The 12677-nt window shown below is 54.5% G+C and overlaps 1 protein-coding gene across 4 annotated transcripts in view; it reads right to left on the bottom strand.

Annotated features, from left to right (window-relative positions):
* CCDC88C (coiled-coil domain containing 88C) overlaps positions 1 to 12677 on the bottom strand; it is a 142047-nt gene that overhangs the window by 50482 nt on the left and 78888 nt on the right. For all 4 annotated transcript variants that reach the window (XM_043489549.1, XM_043489550.1, XM_043489552.1 and 1 more), the window contains exons 6-11: positions 11995 to 12078; positions 9157 to 9297; positions 8601 to 8785; positions 7861 to 7942; positions 7336 to 7494; positions 155 to 301 (exon numbers count right to left, since the gene is read on the bottom strand). In XM_043489549.1, coding sequence (XP_043345484.1) covers positions 155 to 301; positions 7336 to 7494; positions 7861 to 7942; positions 8601 to 8785; positions 9157 to 9297; positions 11995 to 12078 — 798 coding nt within the window. The remainder of the gene's footprint in view (positions 1 to 154; positions 302 to 7335; positions 7495 to 7860; positions 7943 to 8600; positions 8786 to 9156; positions 9298 to 11994; positions 12079 to 12677) is intronic.

Here is a 12677-nt window from a genome sequence, read left to right as displayed (position 1 = left end):
GCCGAGCTGAGCCAGCTACTCTCCGCAGTTAGCGAGTTACGGTGTCAGCAGCGGCACCAAGACCAGTGACGGAAAAAATCAGAGAAGGGCATGGCACGACCCGAAACCGCCCCAATCTGTTCAGACAGGTTTGTGTGGCAGCAGCCCGCAATACCAATTCCAGGTCGTGAAGCTTCGATTTCAGCTGCAGGTTCTCTTTCTCCAGCTCGTGAACTTTATCGCCCCGGGCCCGAGCAGCCGTCAGCTGTTCCTCCAGCATGGCCTTGGTTTCAATTAAAATGATATTATCTTCTCTCAGCTCCTGGGCAGCAAAAACACACAGGAGAACCATCAGCTAAAGGTACTGGCTTCGTGACGACAGCTCGTCCAGGTCCCTGGACCAAAACAAACAATCCAGGGGAAAGGCTGCTGCCTTGAGAGAGTTCTGTCCCCACTTTTGAGCATCTCCACCTTTTTCATTAGGTCAGGCCGCAAGGACTTTCTTGACTGAAAGAAAACATCCATGACTTATCTGACATGTGCACACACTGTTGCTTAGTCACTAAGTTGTGTCCAGGTCTTTTGCAACCTCATGGACTGTAGCCTGCCACGCTCCTCTGTCCAAGGGATCCTTCAGGCAAGAACACTGGAGTGGGTTGCTGTTTCTGTCTCCAGGGGATCTTCCCAACCGAACTGGGCCACACGATCCCACAGTGTGGGATCAAACCCAGATCTTCTGCTTGGCAGGTGGATTCTTTGCCTCTGAATCACCAGGGACGCCCAATATACACACTACCCAATGTAAAATAGAGAGTCAGTGGGAAGTTGCTATGTAGCACAGGGAGCTTGGCTTGGTGCTCTGTGATTACCCTGAGGGGTGGGATGTGTGGGTGGGAGGGAGGTCCAAGAGGGAGGGGATATACCGATACTTAATAGCTGATTCACTTTGTTGTTCAGCAGAAACTAACACAACATTGTAAAGCAATTCTACTCCAGTTAAAATATAATAATAAATGAAATCAACCCAGGAAGGTAACACTTTCTATGCCAGCCACGGTGCACAGGCATATGACGTCTACAACCTCATCTGGCTGGACAAGTGGACTCCACTGACAGCTCCAGGACCTCGCTGGGCCTCCATTTCCTTAACAAGGGAGGAGTGGGGTTAAGAGTCTGTCCCAGTTCAAGGGCTAAGTCTAATCCTCTCAGCTCAACATTCATTCCATTGATCAGGGTGTTGGGGAAGCTGTTCTTTCATTCAATCAACAGCTTGTATGTAAGCATTTTACACATATGCTCTTGGAAAAACCACCGTTCTCAGCCATTTCCTGGAAAAGGGGAGTCTTTAAGACAGTGAAGTCACAAACACATGTGACCCCCACAAGTAAGTTCCAGGCACATGCTGGGTGTGGAATGCTATGGCTGCCCCCTTGCAGAGTAGTCCATCACGCAGCCCAGCACCACTCAGCATCTCGCGGGGACCAAGAGTCCCCTGAACGCTTTCATCTCAGCAACATGCACACAGGGAATGTTCCTCCCGGTGGGCAGTGTTCTGAGGCTGGCCCCGGGTGTGGATTCTAACCACTGAGAGCTGGGCCAGGAGCTGTGATATCCACTGCACGTCCACTCGCCCTGCACAGGCCAGAATCCAAGATTCCTGGTAGAGGGGAAACTGCAAGCCTTCCGGTCAGCGGACACGGTTCTGATCAAAGCCTGACAGCCATAAAAGGTATAACCATTAAAACTCTAAATTCCCCTGGGCACCCTCTCTGCTGGAGATGACATCCACCGTGTGGCCAGCCCTGCACCAGGGGCTCCCTGCCCCTACCCCACTCATTCTTCACCATAGCCTGGAGGGGGAGGCAGAACAGTGCCTTCCTATGGAGAAAGAGGCCGATTTGGGTAAATTAAGGAATAAACCCCAAATCATAAAGCCAGCAAGGGGTAAAACTGGGATTTGAACATGGGCCAGAGAGCTGAGACTGCCTGCAACCCATCCTCAAGGGGCTCATGTGGGTGAGAGGCTCAGACTACCAAAAACAGTGTGAGGCACAGCAAAAGAGGGGTTTCAAGCAGGAAGACCTGGTCCTCCTCTCTGATCACCGCCTCCACTGTTCACACCTATATTCCAACAGGTCTGCCCACCAGCACTCCCAGCCCTGAGTTCCAAAACACAGGCCATCCTTTCATCCTCACAATAAACTCCTATTCAACCCCCAAAGCCCAGCCTGAGCTGCCCCTTTTGAGAAGGGCCTGCAGATTCCCACTGTCCCACTGGTTGAGTCAGCTACCTGGGCCCCCAGAGCACCCTGGGTATACTGTGAGACAGTGGTGTGCTGGCCTGTCCTCCTCCCCCAGACTGAACTCCTCAAGGCAGGCCTATTCCACTTCTGCTCTTGTGGGCCTCACAGGAATATTCACTAAACACCTGTCAGCTGAATCATGCTGTGAGGGGGGATCACAGATGGCATTCGAGGGGGCCTCGATTTCTGACAGGCAGGGATAAACAAGGGCGACCAGGGGAGCAGAATACGATACAGGATAACTGCTAACTACTACTCAAAAATGTCCCAATTTCCTGGTGGTAACCACTCAACCATACATTAGACGACAGAAATAACTAGCCTTGCACACGTCCTCACCACAGAAGTGAGAAGCCTGCAAGAAGCTAAGCCCACGCTCGCACAGAGCCCAGGACTCTGCCCCCAGGCAGACGCCCGCCTCCCCACCTCTGGGGCAGCTGTCGAGGCCAGCCCGCTCCTAAGGCCATGACCCCAGGTGAAGCAGGTGGCCATTTAAGGGCTAGCCCAGCCCGGCAAACAGCTGAGGGGCCATGTTTAGAAGTCACAGTCCAGGCCTGACGGTCGGTCCCCACGTGACTCGAGAGCTGCCCCTGCCTGTCTGTGAGGTGACCAGCAACGTGGGCTGACGGCTCAGGTCCCAGGTCCGCCGCGTGTGCTGCCAGCCGTGGGGCCCGGAGCAGACACCTTTTTCTCACCGTGGATCCCGCCTTCCTCTGCTGGACATAAAACAGGGCTGAGGTAGGGGTCGGATGGGATAAGGCACACCAAATGGTCTGTGCACGGCGTCTGGGGCCCAGGAAGCAGGCCGGCTGCTGACTACCGTCTCTTTATGCCCCCGTGAGACACTGTTCAGGCTGGTACTCACTGAGCATCACCAGCATCAAGCTAACAGTTGTTTCAGGGATGCCTTATGTCCCCCCTCCCAAAAAGCACCAAAATCCAGAAGGAGGGGTAAAAATCAAAGCAACCACCAGCTCCTGCCCACTGCCCTCAGGACCACCCAATGGATCCCTAAGCACCCAACAGATCCCTGAGGTGTCCAGAGCCGGCCCCGAGGGGTCCTCAGGGGAGGGAGCCCTGGGTTACCCTACTTGGGGCAAGCAGCGGCCTCCCACTCAGGAAGGACCACCCCTCACTAATCTCTGCCCACCCACCCCATTCCACTGGAGCCCCTGAGGCTTCACCAAGGACCTGCCTGCTTTTAGACTTCGCCCGACTCAGGAGCGTGGCGGGCTGAATCATAAAGCAAGCATCAGGTCTGTCCTGCGCTAACTGCATGCACCAGACTTTACCACAACTCCCAGAAGTCATTAGGAAACAGCGTCCCAATGGGAACAGAGGGTCTGCCCTTGTAAGGTGATCTTAGTCCCCTGCGTGGGGACAAGACTTGCTCATCAACAACCAGCAAGGTGAAGTGGCAGCTGTCCTAGCTGGGCACTATGTCTCCGCCTCTCAAGCTACTGTTCATTTCAGAGTCAGCACAGAGCAGGAAGCTACACATCTCAGCAAGGAGAGGAGACAGGCCTGCCTGGTTTTCACCCTGCTCAGACACACACGGCACTCTTCCTCTGCCCTTGCTATCGGGGATTTCAGACAATGAAACATGGGACAACAGGAATCTCCCAGGCAATCTTTCTGCCTCTGTCCTCCTCCCGCATGGCCCTCTGGACAGCAACCCCTCTGCCCTGACAGCAGTGAGGTGCCACCACCCTTTGCAAAAGCAACTCAAGGGTCGCCCTGTGCATCTACCCCACACGCCCCACTGCACCTAGGGCGCACTCCTCTCCTCGCTGATTTAATCCTGACATAAATAGACTAGGACCCACATAACAGCTAACAGAAGCTGAAAAACAAAACATGGAAATTTGTGTTCCATATTGTTGTTTAGTCGCTCAGTCTGTGTCCAACTCGATGAGACCCCAAGGACTGCAGCCCACCAGGCTCCGCTGTCCATGGGATTCTCCAGGCAAGAATATTGGAGTGGGTTGCCACTCCTTTCTCTAGGGGATCTTCCCAACCCAGGTCTCCTGCCCTGCAGGCAGATTCTTTATTATCTGAGCCACCACAGACCCACATAAAAGCAGACAGAAGTTGAAAAACAAAACATGGAAATTTGTGTCCCATATTATTCTAACCAAAACTGACCTTGCCCTCGCCCTGAACTCCAGTTCTTTATGCTTCCTCCCATGTGGCACTAACACACTCTCTCTTCCGCGATGTCTAGCCATTTCTCAGCGGTGAGACTAGACAGACGCCAGGGGAGGGCAGCTGGGCGGCCTGTCGCTCCCCCCGGACCCAGAGAAGCGTGCCCCTCGCATGGCGGCTGTCCACAGACGTGAGCTGGCTGGACAGCATGACCACGTGCATCTCTTTGTCCTGCTGCCCATCACACCTAATGCTGCCTTGTTCCAGAAGAGACAAAGACTCAGGCTTCTTGTCCATCCTTCTCCCCAGACCACAAGTCTGTTCATTACTGAGCAATGGTTTTTTACTTGCCTTGCGCAGTGATTTCCAAGTTCTCTGTGTGTGCCAGGCCCTGGGCATGCAGTCAGGTAAGAGCCAGGCCCTGTCCTTAGGGCTCATGGTCCACATGAAGTGTCTGGCCACGCACGGCAGACGGCAGGTCTGCACACGGCTCGCAAGGCCACTGCATCGACTCCAATCAAAGGAGGCGTGCACAGGTGCTCTTTTTCTCTGTTCTTGAGATGCCAACATTATGGGCATCCCAGAAGAGCACGGCTCATCCTCTAGCAGCCTGGACTCCCTGGACCAAGCCCAATCGCCAGCCAGCCTCGGCTGCAAAGTGTCTGCAGACTCGCGTGCGTCACTGCCTGTCCACCCAAGAAGCATCCTACACAGACACTACAGGGCTTTTTCCTGTGACAACGAGCGCATGCATAATTTGAGGCATTGCTAACCGCATGGTAACTTTACTATGAAAGTCATTCATCAGTAATGAAAACACTGGGGCTTCCCCTGGTGGCTCCGTGGTAAAGAATCTGCCTGCCAATGCAGGAAACATGGATTCAATCCCTGATCTGGGAAGATCCCACAGGTCACGGAGCAACTAAGCTCGCTCATGGGCCACAACCTCTGAGCTTGTAGAGCCTGGGAGTCGCAACAATCGAGCCCACGCAGGGAGACTACGGAGCTCAAGCACCGCAGAGCCCATGCTCCGCCACAAGAGAAGCCACTGCAATGAGAAGCCCCTGCATGGCAACTAATGAGTTGCCCCCATGCAGCAATGAAGACCCAGCACAGACGTAAACAAATTATAAAGTAAAATGGAAAACACTGCTGTCGCCGCACAGAGGCATAACATTTGAGAATAGGGAAAAAGGGTTCCCATGTGAAACCACCCCCAAAGGCAGGAAGCACCCTGAACACACAGAGCAAGTCTCATCTGTGCTCATATTCCCTGCTCCTGGTGCAGGGTTTGGCCCCACACAGGCGCCGAGCCCCTGTGTCTGCCCGACTGAGCGAAGTTGCTTGGACTTCGCCAGGAATGAACAGAGTCTAAAGAAAGGACACTGAAACCCACTCCCTCCAAGGATGGCTGTTAGGGTGAGCTGTGGGAACTGCACTCCGTCTGTGATCCCACTCAGGGGCTGCGTGAGGACCCCCGGTGCAGGCGGGGCTGGACGGGCTGCTGGGGCAGCAGCCGGGGTAAACTCGCATATGATTGTCCCCAGCTCTCCCGAGGGTGGCACGTATAGCCAGCCGTAGGAACCCTGCGATGCGTCATGGAACCTGTCTGTGCTGGGATTCACGTGTTTCAAACTCAGCAGGGCCAGTGGGCCATCTCAGGACAAAGCCCAGAGCTGGTCTCCCACCCCCATCGTCACTGGGGCCAGGGTTGCCTTCCCGGAGCACCCAGTGCCGGCCCCATGTCACCGACAGTCCTCAGGGAACAGACACTCCCTGAGTAGGTTTGAGCAGCAAATGGGCCCTGGACCACAGGCTTCTCCATCCCACTTCCGCTCGCCCCAGGGGCCCCAGGGGCCCCAGGGCCTGTCTATGTGGTAGAGTAGGTTGGGGTCAAACAGCCGTCCCCATGCATGCTGGCCAGCAGCTCGGCAGGAGGCCGTGGGCAGAGAGAGGGCAACACCATCCTCTGAGACCTATGTTCAGTCTCTCGGAAACCTCCTCGGCGGCAAGAAGAGACTTGAGGACTTTTCGTATGCACTGACACTCAGATCTCACCCTGCTCATTAAAGTGTTAGTCGCTCAGTCGTGTCTGACACTTTGCAACCCCAAGGGCTGTGGCCTGCCAGGCTCCTCTGTCCATGGAATTCTCCAGGCAAGAACACTGGACTGGGTTGCCATTCCCTTCTCCAGGGGATCTTCCCCACCCAGGGAATCAAGCTCGGGTCTCCCGCATTGCAGGCAGATTCTTTACTGCCTGAGCCACCAGGGAAGCCCCGGCTCATTAAAACCACCTCTGAACTCCAAGATTTAACGTGGGGGCAAAACCCCTCAATTCTCAGAAAAGAGGGTTCTGGAAGCTGCTGCTGATGGAACACAGAAGGGTGAAGGGTGGGAGGTCAAAGCATCAGTGACTCCCCCTGGATTCTGGTCTCTGTTCCCCCTTCAGTCCCAATACCCTCCCTTGCAGCTCCCCACAACCTGGGTATCAAAGGAGGGCTCACCATGGAGGGCTTACTACAGCATTTCTCAAACACGAGGCATTTCACCTCTTTCATCTTAGAAGCCTCATGAAGTAGCACCATTATCTCTACTCTATAGATGAGAAAGGGGTTGGCCTTGGCAAGGTTTAGCCATAGAAACTGCGAGAAGTCTAAAAAAGAAGACAGGTGAACCGAAGCCCATCACTGTGACGTGATGTCAGAGAAAGAAAGAAGCCCGTCTAACACCTTGAGATGGAGGAGAAGCAGAGCGGGAGGCCCCTGGGGAGGAACAGGCGGGTGAGGGGCAGGGATGGCACCAGCTGCCGAAACCTGCTGGCTCCTCATCCCCAAACCACCAGGACAGAGAATCGGCAGGTCCTTCTCAGGACAGGCCCGGCGAGCCCATCCCGAGGCTGGGCGCCTACCTCCATTCGGGCCTTGTAGAAGTCCACGTCGTGCAGCTTCTCCCGGCAGCGCGTCAGCTCCATCTCCAGCCTCTCCACGCGGTTCGCCTTCTCCCTCAGCGAGTCCAGCTCGTCCCGGTAAGCGCGAGCGGACCGCGCGTCCGCCGCCAGCTGGATGTTCTGGGAGACGGGCAAAGACAGGGGAGCCTGGTGTGGGGGCGCCCCTCTGGGGAGGGAAGACACGGCCACGGCTCTGAAGTGCGGCGTCTCCAGGACATCCCGGTGGCCGAGGGGCGCTCCTTGCAGGCCACCGCGTGGGGGGCCCACCCGCTGCCACTAAAAAACGGTCACCCCCACAGCCATTCTCAGGACAACCAGCTCTTGGCAGTGTCACTTTGAGTGGGAAGGAAAGCAGCCTTTGCTGGGAGCTCCCAATGCTGTATTCCTGAACCCCTGGGCCACAGTTACTGGGGCGTCCCAGCCACCCTGCCCTCTTGGCATGCACACACACCACACATGCGCGCGCACACACACCTTCCCGCTCACCTCCTGCTTGACCTTCTGCAGCTCCAGCACCAGCTGATCCACCTCATGCCTGGTGTCCACGAGCTGCTCTGTCTTCTCCTCCCTGGGGAGCAATCAGAGCGACCAGAAAACAGTGAGAGGGCCTGCTGGGCACGCAGCCCACCACCCCCCAAGACCCCAGCGGGAGAAGGAAAGGAAACTGGGTTTCTGGCGGGGTGGAGGGTTGAAACTGGCACATGATGTTTGCAAAAATGTTCCTGATTTCCGTTCTTTTCCATTTTTCAGTTTACAACACCCACCACCCTCAAACTACCTCCATTGGGCACCCAGGGGGCTTCCCTCGGAGGGTACAGAAAGTTAAGGAGATGCTGGACACAGAGGCACCACCTCACTGCCAGGCAGGCAGCAGCGCCCACTGGTGAGAGGCAGGCAGCCTCCAAGACGATGGGCAAAGTGGCATTCCCCCGCTGCAGGAAAGGGGAACAGGCTCACCAGACGGGGCAAGCCACACCCCCTCTCCAGCCCCAAACTGTACCAGTGTATGGTCACCTGAGTCCAGAGGGGGCCTGGGTGTGGACTGGCGGGAGCCCTAACCTCTTGGGAGAACCCCGCCTTGTGCCGGCCCCGGGAGGCTAGCTGAGGGTGCTCAGTGTGGAGTCAGAGCCCTCCTGCTCCCCGCACCACACAAGCTGATAGAAACGTGTGTCCGCAGCCCGCGGCACAAGAGCGGAACCAACGGCCCAGCCGAGCGGGGGACTCACAGCTCCTGCCTGACGCGGCGCAGCCTGGCCTTGGTGTCCGCCAGCTCCACGGCCAGGTGCTGCTTGTCCTCGCTGGAGAGGCTGCTGGTGGGGCTGGGGGTGGACTCGGCGCTGGAGGATTTGAGTGGGCTGGGGGGGTGCTGCGCCTGGAGGTAGTCCCGCTCCTGGGTGAGGTCCACGATCAGCTGCAGAGGGGGGTGGGAGAGGGAAGGGAGAGTTTACGCCCTAACTCGGTGCACAACGGTCCACAGACAAGAGGAGCTGGCTGGGAACCAGAAACCCGGAGGAAGCAGGAGACACGGGATGTACGTTTTCGAAGAGACGAAATATCGAGTGGGGCAGAAACCAGGAGGGCTCGGAGCTCTGCGCTTTGATGAATGTCTCCCTGCACACGGGGGTCTCAGAGGTGGCCGTTCATTCGCTGCAGGGCAAGCGCCCCCCAGCCTCCCATCCCCATCAAAAAGCAGACAGAGGACCAGGGGGCCTCAGGTTGGAGACGAAGCGTCAGGACGAGGAGCTGTCCCTCCTGGACCCGCCAGGCTGCCCGCAGACGCACCTCCGTGCACTCGTCCCGCTCGTCGATGAGCCGCCGCAGGTGAAAGACCATGTTCCGAGATAGGGCCTCCAGCTCCTCCGGGGCCACGTCCGGGAGCTCCAGCCACTGCAGGTCGAACACGTTCTCCTGGTTCTGGGTTACCTGCGGGCACAGGTCAGGTGCTGCAGAGGGCAGGCAGGGCATAGCCGGGAGTCCCGGGAGCATCCCCTCCCCGTGACCGGGGGGCAGGGCCCCCGCTGACTGGTCCTCCGGACAGATTTCTGACTGGCAGGGGGCATCTCCAGTCTGTGCAGACGGCCCTTAGCGAAACTCCACTAGTGAGTCAGGCCTTCTCTCAACACCCGCTCCGAGAGGACATGGATCTTTTTATTTTTAAATAACAGCACACTGTACAACTCAGAAGAACTTCCCTAACAGAAACCATCCTCAGATATTCTTATTGTAGCATCAATTTACAACATAAAGAAAGTAAGTCCCAGGGATAAAGAGAGAACGATGTGTTATTTCTTATAATCTAATACAAATACAGCAAATGTTAAAAATCTTACATTAGAATGTTGGGTATGTAACAGTCTTACATTGCTTTTTGGGAAATATTTCCTAATTTAAAACAATTTGTTGGTGTGGGGGGGTGGTCGGTGGGGAATCTCCCTGGCAGTCTAGTAGTTAAGACTCTGTGCTTCCATTGCAAGGGGCACAGGTTCAAGCCCTGATTGGGGAACTAAGATCCCACATGCTGCATGGGGCAGTCACAAAAAAACAAAACAATTTTCAGGCAAGCCTGTGTCTCATCCCCAACAGGCCACGTAAGATTGGTGGTTTTTCCCTTTCTGTCAGGTATGAGCGGAAACCCACAGCCAGGCCTACACTGGACAGCCTCTTCAACCTTCAACTACTCTGCCGACCTGACCTTCTCAACCCGACACCCCCAGACCTGCCAAAGGAGGTAGAAGATCTATTTTGAGACCCCACCCTCTCCATTTAGAAAAGTGAGTATTAGCACACTCAAGCCTCAACAAGGGAGAAAGCAAAAAGAAACCAGGGATTATCCACTCAGAGAGGCACACCAAGTATTTAAATTTTTCAGTAGCAAAGAGAAAGAAAGAATGGTTCAAACACAAATAACAACAAAAAACAAAGACAGAACCCTTCAGTTTCTTAAAAGATACCCGCTTTCTTACCCCTCCCCACCTTACAAGGAAAATTTGGGGATTTCCCTGGTGGTCCAGTGGCTAAGACTCTGAGCTCCCAATGCAGGGGGCCTGGGCTCCATCCGTGCTCAGGGAACTAGATCCCATATGCTGCCATCAAGAGTTTGGATGCCACGACAAAGACAGCACAGCCAAATAAATTTTAAAAAACGGGGATTCAGCAAATCTCAGAGAATGAGGAGGAATCTCACCCCATTGTACAGGGCATCCTAAAGGCATGAACTGGGATTTAGAGGCTGGGTTCCAGGCCTGCTTTATGGAAAGGCCTCTATAAAGGGGGTTCAGGGGTACAACCGCAGTTGCACACCAGTAACCCCAGGAGCTTGTAACGAAAGGCTTATGTCTCTCCTCCCCATTCTGACACTGGGTTTCCTGCGAGGCCCGGGCACCTGAATGTTTAAGAAACACCCGACTAATTTCAAAACCCAGTCCCCAAGCGAGCCACCGACTTTGATAATCATGCAGGACTTCTTTCTGGGCGCATACCTTTTTATCTTTTAATATCCTGCTGGTGGAACGGGGAGACAGTGAGCGGCAAAGTCCTAGCTAGTCTCCAGGACCTAGCCCCCAGATACAGTTTCAAAACACAGAGACACACAAGGAAAATCAAAAGGCAGAATGGTTCTATGGCTAGCAGGTCACTGACACAAATGGCTGAGAATATTTCCTAAAAACACTTGACTGGCTCTGCTGGTCGTCCTTCCCACAACAAGCCGCATCCGTCTCCTGCATTCAAATCCTGACTCGGAGCTCACCACCCACAGGGCCCTGGCCGGCTGTGGAAGCCCGGCAGCTGCACTCCCCCCACCCAGCGCTGGTGAGGGGAGCTCCGTGTTCAGCTGCCTCTGCCAGTCACACACCTGCTCCTACGTGCTTCTGCTCATGTCTTTTTCATGCATTTATCTCAGCTGTCCAATTAGACGGAAGGCTGAACTGTATCTCCTAAGATAATTAAAACACACAAGGCTTCTTTTGCAGGAAGGTGGGGTGGAGGTCAGGGCAGTAAGTTTCAGAGGGGGCTCAGTTTCCAGGAAAACTGTCCCCCTAAGTTGATACTACCTCTGCCAAGGTCAACAGCACAGGGGCTGCCCTCAGCGCAGAGCCCCGCCCCCCAACCCCACCCAGAGGGGTTGTGTGTCCAGAGACAGCCCTTCTGAGACTCGCTGGTTTTCAACTTTCCAAGGGGTGGCGGTTGTTTCTCTGCCATGTCACTGACAGGAGCAGCGATTCTCTCTCTCCATAAAGATCAGCCATTCGAAACGGGGTGACATTTGCCAGAATACATTTTCAGGGACTGTAAATCAAATTCTGAGCCTAAACTGCTTGACAGCTCTTAAAAATAGTCTGAGTCCATATTAGGCAAGAAGAAGAGGCAAAAGAAGACTTGATTGAAGTTTTAAAAAAAAAAAATTTTTTTTTTGTTTCAAACCCCCATTTTAGCTTGCTGACAGCTACCTTTCCAAATAGGATCCATTTGTCGGTGGTGTCTGAAACCTTAAATTAGCAAAATCACTCATGGGTGATGTGTTCTTTAGCCTTTTCACTAGGGGGGGAAGAGAGCCTGCCTCCTGGGTGATCCAGGAACAATGGTCCACAGCTAAGCACCTCCACAGAGCCCCCCACTTACCTCCTGTATATGAGCCACGATCCCCGCCTGGGTCTCAATGTCCAGCTGTTTGATCCTTTCAATAAATTCCTCTTTCCTCTCACACTGCGGAGGGTTACAAGTGTTAATGAAAGCATTTAACAATGAGGGCCACCTGAGGCCACCAGAGTCACAGAAATACAATTTCAAAAGGAGCCCCGCGCCTGACTTTTTCTTTTACAACCAAGAAATCTCTGCACCACCCCGCCCCCACCACTGATGTTTCTCTGTAAGTGGCTCAAACTACCTGTATCACAATCACCGGGGTGGGGGTCGGTGCTGTCTTTAAAAACACCAGTGGGTGGTACACAAACAAACTTTCCAGGGGATTCTTAAACAAGTAAAGACCAAGAACAGCTGGTTTAGGCCAGTGAGGGGGCAAGCTTCATCTGTAAAGGGCCAGATGGTCAAAATCTTAGTCTGGAGAGGCCATCCGTCTAAGCTCATGCCATAGGATGCAAGCAGCCACAGGTCCCATGTGAAGGAATCAGGATGGCTGTGTCCCCATGACACTGTGTTTACAAAAACAGGTGGCAAGTCGAATCTGGCCCACAGACTGCCTGCTGATCCTTGCTCTAGATGTTCTGACACTGGGGACAATTTGCTAAGGACACCTGGCCCCAGGGATCCCCACCTGACCTCTTGCCCAAGATGCCCGGGGCTAA

The sequence above is a fragment of the Cervus canadensis genome, chromosome 17 (genome assembly GCF_019320065.1).
Source record: "Cervus canadensis isolate Bull #8, Minnesota chromosome 17, ASM1932006v1, whole genome shotgun sequence".
NCBI lineage: Eukaryota > Metazoa > Chordata > Mammalia > Artiodactyla > Cervidae > Cervus > Cervus canadensis.
The sequence above is the reverse complement of the archived record's forward strand: the minus strand, read 5'-3'. Positions and strand labels throughout refer to the sequence as shown.